Source organism: Camelina sativa, chromosome 1, assembly GCF_030686135.1.
Source record: "Camelina sativa cultivar CO46 ecotype springtype chromosome 1, ASM3068613v1".
NCBI lineage: Eukaryota > Viridiplantae > Streptophyta > Magnoliopsida > Brassicales > Brassicaceae > Camelina > Camelina sativa.
The window spans coordinates 1934519-1951971 of NC_141880.1; the positions used below are offsets into that span (position 1 = coordinate 1934519).

The following is a 17453-nucleotide window of genomic DNA, read 5'->3' on the forward strand; positions in this document are numbered from 1 at the left end:
TTGTGGTTGAGAATATTAAATAATATTAATTTTCTATTTATATAAATTAAGTAAGAAGTTGATGTTTTAAATTAATAATTTTTAAATAAGTGTTTTTCTTATTTGATTTATTACAACAAGATTATCAGGTTTGAATTTAAGTTTTAATATCTTATGAATAATTTTTATTTCAATTTTATTTAAGTTTTGAAATTTATAAAGGTAACTATTATAAGACTAAATAAATGGAATGTATATATATAATATATATTTATTTTGGATCCATATATGTTTTTAATTATAATAAATGATTTCTGAATAATTCAATTTTTTTTTTTTGGTTTCTAATACTAAAAACAAAAAAAAATTGCATATTTTTATTGGTCAACATCGGTTAACGCCGGTCAATACTGGTCAACACTGGATTCTGATGAATAATGTACCGGAAAAAGATGATTGTGATGTTAAGCACATGACATTATATAGTTGGTATATGTGACCATGCAATACATTGTGGTATAGTTTGTGTAGCTCACTATTTTTTTTGTTTTTTTTAATATGATTTTGTTATGTGTATTACTCAATCTATATGATCTAATATGATGTGACAATATTGAGCCTTTAAAACACATGTAGTGTCTATAGGAGTGTTAACTTTTGTGCTTATACAAGTTGCTTAGTTGTTTTCCAATATTGGTTGGATAAAAAAGTCATGGATGGAAGACGAAATACTAGTAAGTAATAATTAGTACTGTATCATTATAAATTATAAGAATTGAATTGCATCATGTCATATACTATATATGCTTTATTTTGCATAATGCTGTTTTTTATTTCTTTTAAATCCTTCCGGTTTCATATGAAATGAATAGTAAGTACCACTTTCTCAAATAGTTTGTTGCTTCATCAATAGATTGACTTCCTTTAACAAAAGAAAAAGGGCATATGTAGATTGACGTGTATTCTCATGTTTGATATATTACACATTTACAACTTACATAATACATATGTACGCTGATAATAAGTAATAACATAGTTTCTTTTGCCAAAAGAAAATATTTAGAGATACGTTGCCAAAAAAAGGACCAAACAGATAAGTATATATTAAGCTATTTAGTAATTTGAAATAATGTCGTCAACATCTACTTCAAGGTCAACTCAAATCTGATACTATATATTGAGGATTTCTTACTATGTATTTATAACCTTCATAGCAGAAGATAAGAATTGGAGTAAGTACGAATCTCAATCAACGAAATAAACTTAAGCTACATTCAGAAAGATCCGGGTAATATACAATCCTACTTAGAGTCGCTAAACGGTTAAATAAAGCGGCCATGTGAAATTCTTCAACTGCTTTCCATCACCTCGGCTACCTCGTTCACTTGATCTCTTTCAACTAGCAAAAAAAAAAAAAAAACAAAATCAGATGTTAATTGTAAGTTGTTAGGCTAAACGAACCAGCGATAATTCACCATATCTCTATGCACCATTGCCATCATTTTACGAGATAACAATCAGAGTTGTCGTCTAACCTAGTCTAGAAGCGACATTTGTTTCATACACTCCACAATCAAGCTAAAGCAGAAGAGTCTCACAAATAATATGTGCCATGTCGAGAAGACAAAACCAGAAGATCAGATGTGTCAACCAAACCCTAGAAGTAGATAAAATTTAGTGAAGTGTGGTTTCTTCACTGAATGGTGTCTTTATTCTAGTCATTTAATATGCAAAACTACAACATGTTGAGATCTGAATAGAAGAAGAGGTGAAAAAGATACCGAATTTTGGTGGAGAAGTGGGTCTGCAAAGGATGGGATAAGTAATGCCAGCAGACCAAGCCACTTTAGCTTGATACTCAAGTAGAGGTGCATCAGGAGAGTCAGACTCTCTAGCAGCAAAAGTGATGTAGTACTTTGTGCAGCCCCCTGGGTTGAAATTAGCCCTCAAAACATGCTCGCAAGTCACATTTAATCCCTGGGAAACAAAAGAGACAATTCAAGAATGGCTTATCATATCCTAACAACACTTAGCTTGGAACTCTGAAAGGCCCAAACTAGAGATTAGAGAGAGAGTTGGCTTGCTTACCTTTTCTTTGTTATATATGTCAAGACAAAGAGATACCATGTTTGCTAGGAACTGACGAACTGTGATACCTCGACGCATTTTTTTATCAAGACCCGGGACTGTAGCAATCCCAGCCCAGCAGCAAGGTGGGAATTTGTCAGATGCCTCGAAAAAACCCTAAAAAAAAACAAAACAAAACAAAATTAAGATACGTTGTTATAAATAAAACAAAAGACTCAAAATTCGATGAAAAGGATGATGATGAGACCACCTTGGTTTCGATGACCATGCGACTTTTAAAACGGGCTTTCTTCTCGAGTTCCTTGTCCGTATACTCCTCACTATTCTCAGAGGAATGATACTCCCGTCCATCGAAGCTAGATATCCTTATCCCATTCCAAATCCCTATCTTCCTCCTCCTCCTCCTCTTCTTCCTCGTCCTCTACACCTTCTTCTATGTCGCCTTCGTTTTCACCGGGATCCTCCTCCAGGTTTGTTGTTTCGACCTTGCGCTTCTCCAGCAAAGAAGAGCCTACGCCGGTGGAAATTTCCATGGGCTCCGTCGGTTGGGAAGATCCATCCTTCGTATCGCCGTCGCTTGATTTGGTGGGAGTCATGCCCCGATTATACCCTTTTCAATTCAATTTTGGGGTTTTTTCTAAGAGCAAAGCCAAACGCACACGCACAGATCATAAAAAAAAAAAAGTAAAAGTAAAACAACACAAACTTATATGAAAATTAATGAAATGTTTAATTTATTCCAAAAATACTTCTACTAATTTATTTTTTTCAATAAGACTGTTAATATGTTTGTTTTTCAAAAATAACTTACATATGAAAATTGACTTTTAAGGGTATAAAATTTATGTTTGTAGATTTAGGTTTGACTATTTTAAATTTAGGATATAGTTTTTAAGGATAGAGTTTAGTGTTTGGGATTTATGATTTATTTTTGAAAGTTAAAAGATTATTTTTCATTTTGTGATTTAGGATTTAAGATTCCTTATTTTGCATAATGCTGTTTTTTTTTTTTAATCCTTCCGGTTTCATATGATATGAATAGTAGGTGTACTACTTTCTCAAATTGTTTGTTGCTTCATCAATAGATCGACTTCCTTTAACAAAAGAAAAAAAGGCATATGGAGACTGGCGTGTATTCTCATGTTTGATGTATGGCTACACCGTACATATTTACGTACGCTGATAATAAGTAATAACATAGTTTCTTTTGGAGTCAATAGCAAATATATTGAATTCCCATAGACCCATACTCACTAGTCACTAGCATATACTTTTTAGGTCTTTTTCGAGTTTCCCTATCCACAATCATATATTATATATATATTCTTTATTGTTTGTAATAATAAGTTTGTGTGGAACCAAGTTAAAGGTTTTTACCATTCTAAAGTTAAAATGGATTTTGAGGATATCTCAAATAAAATGAAAAAGTAAGCGGATGAATTATATTGTTTAGGTATTGTTGTGGTACGAACATATATCGTTATGAGTAAATATATCTATTGATAGTTGTATTGTTATGGCTTAATTATGATTATGCAAGTTGAACAGAACCAGCAGATGAAGGAGAAGAGTACTTCTTGAGATGGGTCTTTGTCTGAAACGGAGGAGATGAAGAAACCAAGTTCCTCGTAGCTTCCATTATTTTTTACAAATTCACCACCGACATAAAAAAAAAAAGACTCTAATTTTGCTTCCACGAATGGCTAAGGAAGACGAATAAAAGAACATGAGGCTACTCTACTGAGGAGCCATGACGAACAGATAAGGCGACACACTCCCAATCTTTTTTCTTTTTTTTTTTTTTAAATACAAATTAAAACTTAAAACTTGTTGCGCCATGGAAGTTAGATTTTTGTTATCTTCCTCCAATTTTTTTTCCCAACTTAGAAAATCAGAATGGGCTTATTATTGGACGTAAACCCAAAAAAAAAGCCTAAAGATCGAAATTAAATAAAAGATTTAAAGTCAGAATAAGAATAGTCATGACGAACTTTGACCATAGTACCACAATACCAAAGCTAGTGGTACTCGCAAGTATGATGAGGTAAACAACAAGTAGAGAATTACAAATATCTGTTTGGGTCGATAGGCTTTCTATCTATGTTAACATATGTAAGTATGTAACGCAAAGCTGATTATTAAAGTCAGTATATATTATTTTTATTTTTTTTTAAATACTTATGTGTCACTCGGTCAACCTTCAAAAATAACATTGGTTCGAGGGATGGAAACCACCTTAGCTTGATTGATACTCAACTAACTAGAGGTGCATCATGAGGAGTGAGTCAGACTCTCTAGCAGCAAAAGTGACTTTGTCCTGCCCCCAAAGCTACGTACGTCCAACTTCACATTCAATCCCTAGAAAGAAACAACGAACAAGCAAAACATGTGAAACTATACGTACCCTTTTATATAGGTGCGGGACTTGGTCTGCAAAGGATTGGATACTTTTTGTGTTTTACAGACCATGCATGCAGCCTTAGCTTGATACTCCACTAATGGTGCATCTGGAGACTCGGAAACTCTTGCAGCAAAGGTAATGTAAAACTTAGTCATCTACGCTGTAATTTTACTGGGCTTGGTTATACGAAAATAACATTGAAATTGTGAGAGAGCTACACCCTATTGTTGATGTGTCTAAATGTGCACGTGGCTTGCTTTCATTGGCCTGTTATTTGTCTAAGCTTTCAGAAAACTCATTTAATACAAAAGATTTGTGTATTAAATATTTAAATTACTCAATAATTAAATCTATACTTATTTATTAAGTTGTTTTGACAAATAAGTATAGATTATTCTATCTATCTTAACATATGTAATTACTATCATTTTGATAAAATATTACAAAATCTCACATATGTAATTATATCTTATATAGTTTAGTAAATTATTCTATCTATCTTAAAATTTGTAATTTAATGTAATTACTCAATTAATCTATACTTTATTTACGAGTTTGGTTTGTCTCCACTAACCACTTTTTAGATACAAATAAAAATGTGAATGTTCCAAGAAAAAGACGAGACCACAATTTAATTAGAAGTAACAGATTGTTTAACTTATATAAAAGCCAAAGAAATATTAAGAGATACGTTACCAAAAAAAAGAAGAAGGACCAAACAGATATAGATTATAATTATAGGCTATATCCTATTTAGTTTGATATATTTAAAATTGTGTTGTTCCAAATCTACTTCAAGGTCAACTCAAATCTAAATAGTACTATATTTTGAGGATTTCTTACTATGTATTAACTATTTCGAGATTTTCTAGTCAAACCACACCATTACTTACGTACATTGTTCTCTACAAAAAAGCGATGGAGATTAGTGAGTTTATCTTTTTCACTAAGCAAAATATACTGTATCATTTTTCTTCCGAGAATGAAAAGCGTTTCCTTTCAACTTCTGTTATTGGTTTCTCTTCTTCTTGTTTTTCGTAAGTGAATTAACTTTTTAAAGTTTCAAATTCTTTATTTTCTTAACCTTGCCTGAAATTAACCTTAATTTTTGTTTGTATAATGATGTGCTAACTGATCCTTATCACATCTGAAGGATCTCATCTAGTGCAAGGTAGGTTAAGGGATTTTTACGATAAACCTTGCAATCCAATGGATCCACATTGCGTAAAACCTTGTAATCCAGAGAATCCAAATTGCATAATGGATACAGAAAGAGTCGATGTGAATTATTACGGCAGACCTTGCAATCCAAGGGATCCAAACTGCGTTAAACCTTGTAATCCAGAGAATCCAAATTGCTGAAAAAAAAAGGCGTTGATGGGAAAATGAAGCAGTAATAATGGTAGCGATGGAAATTTATGTTATAAGATATGTGAATGTCTAGTAAAACTTATTTATTGAATAAAACGTGTTTTATCCAAATGTTTTTATCAATAATATCTGGTTATATATATGCAATGCCCCAACCAGACTTGTACAAGAACCATGATTATGGAATTGGGGATAGTTAGAAAGAAACAAACCCTTTTATACTAGTGTAGTAATTAGTCCTTGGCTACTTAATTATTTCCATTGATCTCCCACCATCTCTATGTACCACTATATTGCCACTATTTACGAGATAGATAGCAATCAGATGGGTTAAGTACTCATCTAACGAAGTCTAGCGATCACTTTTTTCATACCCCACTATAAAAGCTAAGCATGATGAGATTCGAGAAGACAAAACAAAAAGATGCATGTGTTAACAGTGCAGCTGAACCATAAAAGTATATAATATTATGGGATATGCCTGCATATGATCAAGTGTGTTTTCTTCACAGAATGGTATCTCTCTTCTAGTCAGTATTAACTTTGGTCCCCGTTGATTTATTTATGAGAAAACTAATAATAAATTAAGTGATCAAATAAAAAACGAGATAAGAGAGCATTTTATCAACATCAATACCATGAAACAAGAAGTTATCAACACCGTCTCTCATGCTTTAAACATATGATACATATAAAATCCATATAGATCTACAGATCTTCACATAACCTTTCCATAGACAGACTCAAAGTCTGATTCTTTATCCACAGAAAACCCCATAACCACTCTCTGTTTATCAATAAACAAACTCAACAAGTTTCATATTACAAAAACAACCTACAGAAACCAAACAATCAAACATATATAGTCAACATTACTCATCGAAACGGAGCCAAAGGGCTAGGGCTATTAGGAACCCTAAAACACCTCAATTCTCTACAAACATGATCCAACATCCCCAGGAAATCCCTTACAATCACAAATATCCTCAATGGGTTCTTGTCATCTCCTCTCACATCTCCATGAAAATACTCTGCGATCTCTCCAACCCTCTCCATTATCCTCTTCTCGTCTTCCCTCAGCTCCTCCAAGCTCTTCTCTCCGTATCTCAAGAACGAGCTCATCGAACTTACGAATGCTCTGTTTTCTTCGTCCCCTTTCAGCTTCTCACTAGCTAGACACCTCAACTGCCCCAACCCGTCTCTCAGATTCGTCACCGAGATAAAAAGACCTTCCAGATCAATCGTTGCAGTCTTTTTCACGTTACGTAGCTCTGTATTTAGACCTGAGACGAGATCGAGTCCCATCCTTCTGTAGTCCTCCTCTTTCTCCTCAGGTGTTTGGTTCTTGTTTGATCTCTGGTTCATGATCCGTCCCATGATGCTGTCTGAAACTCTGATTCCTTCAGACCGAGAGATCTCTTGTACAACGAAATGAAGCAGAGTGGTCTTTCCATCTGTGCCTTTTACATCAGAGAGCTTCAGCAGAGCATCGAGCTTGAAGGCTTTTGCACCACCGCGTATAGTTCCTACATTCATCCTGTTTCCAGTCTTTAGGACAGCTTCTAGAAGCTTTAAGAATAATCTGCTTGATTTAAGCTCCTTGCAAGCTTCCTAGTTAAGTTACTTTGTGTTAATTACCGTAACTTGAAGTGCAAGAAACCAAATAAAAGAATGTAAAGTAAACACTGTACGTAATACCTCAAGCATGGAGAAGGAGTTTCTGAGATGAACCACTTCATCTTCAAACGTTTCCCTATATAGCATTGCTTCAGCTCTCTGAAACGCAAATGGAATTCCGACAAGAGCTCTGAGAAATTTCTCAGCCGATCCAAGCTCATCCACCGCTCCCTTGTAGCTAGACAGCTTCAATTCTTCTTCTTTAGTCGGCACCATCTTCACCAACGCTTCTAGTTGCTGTAAACACAAGCCTTCCCCTGCAAAAAGAGTATCTAAATTTAAGATCAAGTCCACAATGGGTCGATTTGAGTTGATCTGAGTTTACCTTTCCCCAAGGCAGAACAGATTTGGTCTGCGGTTGCGTTTAAAGCTTTCAAGAGAATGGTAAAGTTTTGAAGTCTCTTAGGTTCAAGAAGATGTTTCCCTGGTGATGGGGTTTTGCTCTTCCCTTCCTCATTCTTCGTTGAGCTTTGCATTGTATACCCGAACAGTGACTCAATCATCTCTTCGTCTAATCTGTGTATCCACAAGACAACAACACATAAATCACACATTCTTGAAAAACTTGTGATGATTGTGTCTCAAGGCTAAAAGAAAGTTGTAAACTTACTCGAAAGAGCTTGTTCTGATCTTATCCCATACCATAGTCCGGTCTGGTGTAGCCCTGACTTTATCCCAGTGAAGCGGCTTCAGTTTAGGCAATGGAGCTCCGTCTTTGCCTAATGGTCTACGCTCAGAAAAATCAAGAGACAATGGCGGTGGAGGCGTTTTGTTCATTCCAGCTACTTGAAGCTGTTGTGTGGGTAACGGTGGCGGCGGTGGTGGACGCGGTAAAGATTTAGAACCATCATCTTGTGTATTTGGTACATTGATCGGAAGACTTGGCTTCGAGGAAGAAGCACAAATTTTTTCACATAACTGCGATGAAAGCGTCTGCAGATTATTAGTGGTTTCTGGCGTAGACTGAGTGTGAAGACGTTTGTTTGTGAACTGCGGAAGCGGTGGAGGCGGTGGCGGTGGCGGTGGTGGAGTAGAGATTCCGAAATCGTTCCCGGAACATTCAGGAATGTCCAATTTGTGTTCTGAGAAGCGTTGAGAAGATCCAACGTTAACACTACCGGAAGCAGAAGAAGCATTTGACAATCTTGGATTTGAATGCTGAGAGGAGCCAACACCAACGGAATGAAAAGACTCATCATCGTCTGAAGTATCATCACGTCCATTGATAACAACGACAGGAGCAGAAACAGAGTTTACTGTTTGTTCATCATCGTTTTCGTGCACCGACACAATCTCTTTAGTTGAATAACTACTAGCATTGTCCCAATCATGCGAAGTCTCTGTTTCAATACTTCTCTTTACCTCTTCTTCAAGCAATCCACCATTGCGATCGTTCAAATCCTTCTGATCAGTTTCTTGTGTTTCTTTGACAGAGTTTTGTCTCTCCAAATCAACCCCTAGTGAGTTTAAGTACAAGAAATCGAGAGTAGGGTTCACACTAACCTTCCTCGTCGAGCTCTGAGATTTGCCCTTTTTACGCTTAAACGACGGCGTTTTACCGTTCTTCTTCCTTTTCCTGATTCTGGCGCAGAGACAGAACACTCCAACAACACAAACCACGAAACCGATTCCAGAAGCTGTAGAGACAACGACAGGTACAAGAATCTTCTTAAAAGTACCTCCTTTCTCTTGTTCTCGCTTTCGAATCTCGTGTTGCTTCAATGGATGAGTCCGTTGAGGTAACGGACGACGGAGATGTGGAGGAATCGGCCGTGGAGGAGCAGGAGGATACGCCGGAGACTCGATAGGACCACCGCCGGGAAACGGAGACGGCGCCGGCGCCGGCCAAGGAGATAAAGAAGCAGACTCGGCGAGAGTTCTTCTCCGGGAAGTAGAGGGTTTAATCAAATCGAGTAAAGCACGGAACTTTTCCAAAACCCCAAGCTTATTCTTCTTCTCGCCTCCGTCTTCTCCGGCGTATTTACCGATTTGGGTCCGATACCTCTCACCGTGTTCCACCACTAAAACCTTCCAATCATCAAGCTCTTTAGCATCAGCAACAATGCAAAAGAATCCAACTTTGCAGCAGTGTAACGATACCACAACTACAATGATCATGAGAAAAATCTGACGAAAAGAAACCATCTTTTTTTTGGTTCTGTTTTGTTTTTTCAGATCTTTTCTCTGTTAAAAGAAAAACAAATCATCAAACTCTATAAATCACAAAAAGAAACCATTTATTAGAAAAGACTCCAGTTTTTTTTCTTTCTCTTTTATGTTTTTTTTTTTAATATATTTTCTCTCCTTTCAGACTTAAATGCTACTCCAAGGAACCCCTGAACTCTGCAACTATAGTTGTACTGGTAATGGTAACAACACCCTCTTTCTCCATTAACTCCTCCTTACATAAACAACAGTGCTAATTTTGCTATTTATACACACCGTTTTAGGTAATGTCTTAACTACATAAATAAATTATTAAAAAGGAGATTGAACAAAGGAACAAATGTCTATTTAAAACTTTGCAGAGTATTATTAATGCAGTGACAATCTAAAGCTTTTTTAGTTTGAAGTTTGAAAAAGAAAAAGAAAAACAGCTTTTTAGTTTAGTTTAAGGAAGAGACAAGAGAGATTTAAAAGGGAGAAAATCTAATAAGCAAGAGAGAAGATAGAAAGAAGCGTGAAGGTGTTGGTGTGGAGTGGGTCCTCTTATTGTTGGCACATTTGGCTTGTTCAAACCATTTGGTAATTTTACTGTGCAAGCTTTCTTTGTTCCTCTCAACCCACCATTGTTTAATGAGGCAAAATAGTAGTATACAATATAAATTAGTATTCGTATTTATTGTATCGAATTTTTTTCTTGTGTTTGATATGAATGAATGTGTGTAATACACTTACCCAACAACATACGTATGATTCTCATTCTATCATTCATATGTTTTTTTTTTCATGGGTTATTTACGGATATGAATGTTTGGAGAAAGGACTCTTTGGACTTTGGATATATATTGTCGTTTAATAGGTTTACCTAACAAAATATGCAACTTCACCTTATAGATCAAATTAATTTAACTGAATATTTTTTTTATTAACTATTGGTATAAATTTGTTAAATATGCAATGGAAAACATAAATTTCTGTATAAAAACAAAATATATAATTTTGTCTCTTTCACATATATTCTCAGTTCTAGAAAGACTATAAAGACTTGCTCGAAATTATTGTCTTATGGGTATAATTTTTGCAATAGTAACAATAGGAGAAAATTAAAGATAATTCACCCTTATATAGACTAATCAAACATTTATTCTTACGGTTAGAAGTTTCCAGAATTATGATTTATATTAATTCAATTAAAAAAACTATGGACTTAAATCGGATTCTGGTAAATCAGACCAATAGGTGGGTGGTGACGAAATATTGAAATGTATATCATAGGCAAAGTTCTCTATCTATAGGCACATTCTAAAGCTTCCCCAAAGTGAGATGGTTAAGTTGTTCATCTTAGTTTCAGAATAGGTCTCAAAGATTGTTTGGTAGGATTAGGATATGATGTTAATTTCGTTGAGTGACATGTTTTATTATTTTGATATGATGAAGGACTTTTAGAAAGCTAGCAAATAGCATTTGATTGCGCTTTTCAAGTGATCTACCAAATTGTATGACAATTAATTAGTATCCAACCAATTGCATGATGTGTTTACACTTTACAATGAAAGTAATATCGAAATGAGAAGAGCTATATGATTGGAAACATTTTTTTTTTACTTTCATTAATTTTATATGGTGTCAATGCAGAGGTTGAGAACTGTGTTTCCAATCCAATCTATCACCCCAATAATATAGAAAATATGGGGTATATATCAAAGTAGTAGATCTAAAGATTTACCATTGAGATATTTTGTTGGTATTGATATCAGAATGAATAATATTGAATAACATCACTAGATATCTACACTAAAATAACATTTGTTGTCTATTGTTGTTTTCACTTTAACTATTTGGTTCATTTAACAACTTTGTGTCAGCAAATTTGACATACGTGGGGCCAAACTTGTATGGACTTGTCTTAAACAATATTCAACATATTTTATATTATGAGTTCTTGTATTGGATTATTATACATACTTTATTTTTTTTTGGGCAAACATACATACTTTATTTACTCTATACTTTCTTAACTAAATAGTATATACACTGTACCGGAGATCACGTAATGCTACATGGGGGTGATTACAAATTTTTCAAAAATGTGGTCGTTACTTGTCAATCAAATAAATTAAAAAGGAGCTTAGGAGTCAAGGATTATAAGTCAACGTATCGAGAAGACCAATGAAAAAGAGTAGGAAAAACCATAATATAGGGATGATATTTTGCTAAAGTATCTAACTTTTGTCATATATAAAAAGTTGATTGCAGAAAGTTACAACTTTTGTCTGCGTTTCTCAGAGTTATATTCAAAAGAGTGTTTTATCAGTTGATGTTCTGTCTACATTTAGCATTTAAAAAAAAAAAGGGAATCCGTATTTACAGAGAGTTGTTTGTACCTACTTTGTCTTGAGAATAAAGTAAATAAATAGTTTGGAGAAACAAACAAAAATTAAAATACAAATATACTATGCCCATAAAATTGTCAGATTTATATCACATGGGTAGTAGTAGCTCTTGAGGTTGATTGAAAAATTGTAGATTCCATTTGCGAGAGAGAAAAATAAAAAATATAATATTCATTTTTTTTTTAAAACCGAAAAATGAAATGAAATAAATTGATTTTGTGGTGTGGGTAAATGAAAACAGTACAATTGCGAGATTTGTCTCTATCACGCGACAAAACATATTTCACAACTTATAAATTCTGTCCCTTCTATTTGACCTAATCAATGCCAATTAAAGCTGCCACCGAACTAGTCAATGACGTCATCATACGAGACTTTGGCCCAATTAATCGTGCCGTTAAAAGCCCATTATAGGCCCATTTAAATAAAACTTCACTCTCTTCTCTTTTTGGTTTTCTTAATTACTTTTCGCGCTTTACTCTGATTTCAGGATTTCATGGCAATCCCGCCAATCGTCACAATTTTCTTTTTTTAGGGTTCATTAAAATTTAAATTTGTTTTATTTTTCTCCAGGGAAAGAGTGAGAGAGAGAGAGAGATGGAGTTCAGTATCAGTGGCAATGCGCTGAAGACCTTCGCTAGATCTATAACATGCCTCGCACGCGTCGGCAACGAGCTCGTTGTCCAAGCTTCGCCGACACAGGTTCTCTCTCCTATTCGTTTTGTTGACTTGGCTCTCATCGATTCCTGCGTAACCCTAATTTTGAGTATTGGAATGTAATTTGAGAGAAACTTGCAATTTGATTGATTATAAGTCGGATTTCGTCAATTTGAACTGACGATTAGGGTTTTTTTGTTCGCGCTTGGGATTATATGTGTCCTGTATGTAAGGACCCCCACGAGTTTGTTCTGGGTAATTGCTTTATGAAGCTTGGGAACGCTTGGTTGATTATATTTGTAGGATACCCGAAAAATTCGTCACATGACCCTGATTTTGCTGTCTGCAATGCTCTATTTTCAATTTGATACATGCTTCTGCGTAACTGGGATATGATTGATTAAGGGAGTAAAGAGATATAAATCAGATTTGTAATTATGTACTGGTGCTACAACACGCACTTGATGCTAGTATATCTTCAGATTTGTGAAGTGCTTTATTAGCCTTGTTAGAGATCTAATTTTTTTTTTTGGTTCGTCAAAACTTTGCAGCTGGCATTGCACACTTTAAATGCTTCACGTTCTGCCTACCAGTGTATTACATTTCAGTCAAGTTTCTTCGATGTATGTACTGTTTCTGGTCCTCAAGCTCATTTCAGTGTACTTTTGAAGGTATCAACTTTTGTCCTGAAACTTTGAGCGAAGCCTATTGAGTTCATTGATTTAAGTAGTTGTCGCTGATATTAATTTTGTTTCTCAGGCTGTATGTTCTGTTCTTAGGACTCCACTCGCGAGCATTGATCACATGAGTGTGCAGTTGCCAGATCATGATGCATCTAAGGTCAAATGGACTTTGGAATGTTTCAGTGGTAAAGCCATATTCCCTTGTTCTTGCATATTGTATGCTCTTATCTGCAACCATCACATTCTCTCGTAACTTTGTGTGTAAAATCTGGATGTTGCATGTTTCAGACCTGTTAATGATAACATAATCTAACTTGCAGCTGCTTATTGATTACTACCTCTTAGATAACTTTTAGAAGTTTACTGATTACGTTGAGGACTACGATTATGATGTTCATTCGTTTGGGGACTGATTTTGGAGTTATCTAATCATTTGAGCAGGTATGAAGAAAACATATTGGATTACTTGCAATGTGGAACCCGATATACAGCATCTGTCGCTTGATAGGAGTAGATTTCCAAGTACCTTAGTTGTGCATCCTCGAAATCTGAGCAAGTTGCTTGGAAACTTTCAGTCATCCCTCCAAGAGATTACAATAATTGCTACAGATCAAGCTTCTTTTCCCTCTGATGCTGCGAGCGACATAGGTGGAAAAGCTGTTGAGTTTCGGAGCTATGTCGATCCGAACAAAGGTTAGGACTAGAAAATCATGATAAGACTAACTAATCAGGTTTCTTGTGTAAGGCTGCTAACAATTCTTTTTCCAACTGCAGATGGCGACTCTTTGTTACACACTCAGCTATGGATAGATCCATCAGAAGAATTTATACAGTATACTCATGCAGGTGATCCTGTTGACATCACATTTTCCCTGAAGGAACTAAAGGTATAACATTCCTCCACCTTAAGCTTGATTTGATTTCTACCCATTCCACCTCTGTTGTGTTGATCAAATATCTTCAATCAATTTCAGGCATTTCTTTCGTTCTGTGAGGGATGTGAAGCCGACATTCATCTTTTCTTCGAAAAAGCTGGCGAGTAAGAACCATTCTTTTGGCATGCTGTGAATTCTGCTTAATAAATGCATCTTCCTGTGTACCCTTGGTATCTTTTAAAAACAATTGCAAGTTCATTCTGGCCAATACTGATAAACTATTTGTTTTTGTTAATTGTACATGCTTAAGTGTGATTGCTAAATGACCCATTTGAACACCATCTTCTTTTACATAACTATCTTATCTGTTACTGAATATCATAACATGTACGTTGTTGTTAGGCCAATATTGATGGCTCCAAAATTCGGGTTGGGTGATGGGTCAAGCTCAAGTTTTGATGCAACACTCGTTCTTGCGACAATGCTTATGTCTCAACTTCAGGAAGGGATTCCGCAAGAACCTCCTGGAGCAGCAAATTCCACAGGTTGTCATGCTGACGAGCAAGTAGGATCGCAGCCTCACGAACGGTCTAGGCAGAATGCCTCTGGGCACCCATCTGATCACACACGAGTTTGGTCTGAACTTTCAGGTAGTAACTAATCTAATGGTTGTGGTATTCATCATCATTTTCTGATTACTAAAACCTTAAAAACATCAATGCTGGGCAGCAGGAATTGCCACTAAGAGCGTGAACGGTTCTGAGGATAGCCCACAAGCTCAGGGACAACCAGACGTGGATATCCAAAGAATTAGGGTTATGAGATTATCAAAAGGCGGGCCAGCTGGGGATACTGCTCTTGCAGCTCCTAACTCGTATCCTTCACTCTCATAATCACTATCATCATACGCTTCTTGGCTTGTTTAGCCGTTAAGCATTAAATCATAGTCCACACTCGATTAGAAATTTCTAATTGTGTAGTTGCCAATTTGCTTCTAAGATGCATTTCCTAGCCTGTTTAACTGCTAATCAGTTCAGCATGCTCCATAAATCGAAATCACATAGCTCCAGGGACTATACTTCTTTCCATGTATGCTTTGTTATCTTTGACTCTGTCTAAGCCAACGTCCCACACAGATAGGTCACACTGAAGGATCCCAAGGTACCTCGTTTTCTATAGCCTTGTCTATGCCATGTCTTGTTACTTATTTTAAAAGAGAGTCACTTCTCTGTCACTTGTTCCTCAGGACGGGTACAGAACAACCAAAGTTTCTCGCAGCGCCACCCTAGTAATTGGGTAGATGTAGATGAGGATGAAGACGAGGAAGAAGGTGTTGAGGCGACGCCACCTCACAATGAAGATTATTAACTCAATTTCCTTTCCGTTTGAAGTTTTCCTCATCTCATTCAACTGTAAGTTATCTACCCTTTTCTCTCAATCGTTCAAGATTTGTTAATCTAATTATTTACAAGAGAAATTTATCAAAACAGCTTTGTGTCTTATTGTGTGGTAACGTAGTAATACAAAGATCTGTACAACCTTTTCTTGGTTAGCTTGTAAGAAAGAAATGTTTCTAGTGTATGATATCACTACTGGCACCACCAAATGCTATTCAAGTGTGATTGCTTAGATTTTTACAAAACCACGATTCAATGTGTCAAGAACAAGAAACAAGGGTCACCCTTAAGTTGTTAACTACTGCTGTTCAAGCATTAGATCTGATATCTCTTTAACCTCATTGTACATTTTTTTCCAGGAAAAAGGGATCCGAAGAAGATTATGGAAACAGAACAGAACATTTGAGGTAAGATGTCTCTCTCTATCTCTGATAAATATCTCTAATAGAATAGAAGAAAAAGGTAGACACTATATGCATATATGTGTAGTATTAGCTGCTTCATCCACTATATTCAAACTTGATCATTTCTTGGCAAAACTTCTGAATGGCGTGCTGTGTTGTTCAGTCATGTTTGTTTGTTAAGCATTTACTTTCTCTATCTAACTTGACATAAAGATAGAATGCCAACACACCTTGAACCTCAGCATTTAATATAAATTCTTATTCCACCCATCCCTTTGCTTTTCCTTCCAACACAAAACTTAAAAAAGTGTCCATACATGTATGCCAAGTTTCAAATGCATTCTCATCTCTTTTTTACTTAGGCCATAATTCTTTTAAAACGCAAACCTTTATTTTGTCCGTTTGTTTAAAGGAAAACACAACTATGAGAGAAGTTTGTTTTCATGAATTGAATCCCCTATAAAAAGCAAATGAGACAGAATAAAATGAGTCATAATTTTAAAATGTTCTTCAAAGGTACCACCAACTACTCTATCTCTCTTTATAGGATTAAATAAGTAAAAGATGTCGAACAAGTCCAACGAAAGGGACAAATATAAAATTCTGTTTCTTTCTTCTTTTTATAATAATCTTATAGAAATATCAAACTTTGGGAATTGGCTATATAGTCTTCGTTTTTTACTTTAAAGAGACCTCTATCTCTTTTAAAAAAGAAAGGTTGGTCTAGTTGATTAAAAGTGTATGTAGAAAGAGGTTCTCCATAACTTGGAATCTTTGTTTTTCTTCTCTTTTTGATTTCCTCATCATTGGTATCTTATTCGTGATAGCCTCATACGAAAAGTAATGGGATTTTGCTTTGCATTACACTTGCGTGTTTATGTATATTCTTATTCATAAATTATTTTCGGTTGCATCAATTATTTCCGTGTGATAACTGATAAGTTTCAATCTCGTGCTGTGTTTCTTGAAAACAAAATATAAACATTTGTCGTCGTCTTTTGTTGTAATCATTACTGCTTTTTATAAACACTAACTATCTTATATTCTTATGATTGTTAAGTAATCTATCAAATGTTTGAAAAAATACAATCGAATAAAGCTAATGTTGATTATCATCCTAAACATATAATAAGGATTTAACAATATTTTGTACTAAAAAACAATTAGAATCGGTTAAAGGAGCCAGCTGGGCTTTTTGGGGATAAACTTGGTAACGCGCAAACGCCGTCACCTTGGTGATCTGTGGCTTGGGTCCCACTTTTGTTCTTAACGGTTTCTTCTCACGTTACGCGCCGCCTCTCTCTTTCTCTCACGCCGTCGACATTATCCCCCGGAGAAAGAATAAACCGAAAGATTTTTTTTTTA

At 35.4% G+C, this 17453-nt stretch overlaps 3 protein-coding genes and 1 pseudogene across 5 annotated transcripts; 2 read left to right on the forward strand and 2 right to left on the reverse strand.

Annotated features, from left to right (window-relative positions):
• Positions 1-1163: 1163 nt before the first annotated feature.
• Positions 1164-2715, reverse strand: LOC147949462 (uncharacterized; annotated as a pseudogene). The gene is made up of 4 exons (XR_015565658.1): positions 2318-2715; positions 2068-2223; positions 1761-1956; positions 1164-1378 (listed from the first exon to the last, which is right to left on the reverse strand). The product of XR_015565658.1 is annotated as an uncharacterized LOC147949462 (transcript).
• Positions 2716-5353: 2638 nt separating this feature from the next.
• On the forward strand, positions 5354-5950 carry LOC104712371 (sporozoite surface protein-like protein). Its single transcript, XM_010429301.3, has 2 exons — positions 5354-5505; positions 5622-5950. Exons 1-2 carry the CDS (start codon positions 5451-5453, stop codon positions 5828-5830), a joined length of 264 nt encoding a protein of 87 aa, XP_010427603.1. The 5' UTR covers positions 5354-5450; the 3' UTR covers positions 5831-5950.
• A 559-nt stretch (positions 5951-6509) lies between these two features.
• Positions 6510-10251, reverse strand: LOC104712467 (Actin-binding FH2 (formin homology 2) family protein). Its single transcript, XM_010429410.3, has 4 exons — positions 8127-10251; positions 7842-8032; positions 7538-7773; positions 6510-7450 (listed from the first exon to the last, which is right to left on the reverse strand). The coding sequence occupies exons 1-4, from the start codon at positions 9659-9661 to the stop codon at positions 6716-6718; spliced, it is 2697 nt and encodes an 898-aa protein (XP_010427712.1). The 5' UTR covers positions 9662-10251; the 3' UTR covers positions 6510-6715.
• A 2280-nt stretch (positions 10252-12531) lies between these two features.
• On the forward strand, positions 12532-16358 carry LOC104712558 (uncharacterized). Of its 2 annotated transcripts, none has more exons than XM_010429590.3 (11): positions 12532-12774; positions 13281-13400; positions 13489-13597; positions 13854-14105; positions 14187-14299; positions 14387-14451; positions 14690-14937; positions 15020-15161; positions 15408-15448; positions 15534-15699; positions 16044-16358. In XM_010429590.3, exons 1-10 carry the CDS (start codon positions 12670-12672, stop codon positions 15653-15655), a joined length of 1317 nt encoding a protein of 438 aa, XP_010427892.1. In that variant the 5' UTR covers positions 12532-12669; the 3' UTR covers positions 15656-15699; positions 16044-16358. The 2 variants fall into 2 exon arrangements, with proteins under 2 accessions (XP_010427892.1, XP_010427818.1); XM_010429516.3 differs by having other exon boundaries at positions 12545-12774; positions 15017-15161.
• Positions 16359-17453: the final 1095 nt, after the last annotated feature.

Coding starts and splice junctions, on each gene's coding strand:
- LOC104712371 (XM_010429301.3), top strand. CDS start 5,451: ATGAAAAGCGTTTCCTTTCAACTTCTGTTATTGGTTTCTCTTCTTCTT. Junction 5,506..5,621: donor TTCTCTTCTTCTTGTTTTTC/GTAAGTGAATTA, acceptor TCACATCTGAAG/GATCTCATCTAGTGCAAGGT.
- LOC104712467 (XM_010429410.3), bottom strand. CDS start 9,661: ATGGTTTCTTTTCGTCAGATTTTTCTCATGATCATTGTAGTTGTGGTA. Junction 7,774..7,841: donor CTGTTCTGCCTTGGGGAAAG/GTAAACTCAGAT, acceptor CTCTTTTTGCAG/GGGAAGGCTTGTGTTTACAG. Junction 7,451..7,537: donor ACTCCTTCTCCATGCTTGAG/GTATTACGTACA, acceptor TAACTTAACTAG/GAAGCTTGCAAGGAGCTTAA.
- LOC104712558 (XM_010429516.3), top strand. CDS start 12,670: ATGGAGTTCAGTATCAGTGGCAATGCGCTGAAGACCTTCGCTAGATCT. Junction 13,598..13,853: donor GACTTTGGAATGTTTCAGTG/GTAAAGCCATAT, acceptor TCATTTGAGCAG/GTATGAAGAAAACATATTGG. Junction 14,106..14,186: donor CTATGTCGATCCGAACAAAG/GTTAGGACTAGA, acceptor TTCCAACTGCAG/ATGGCGACTCTTTGTTACAC.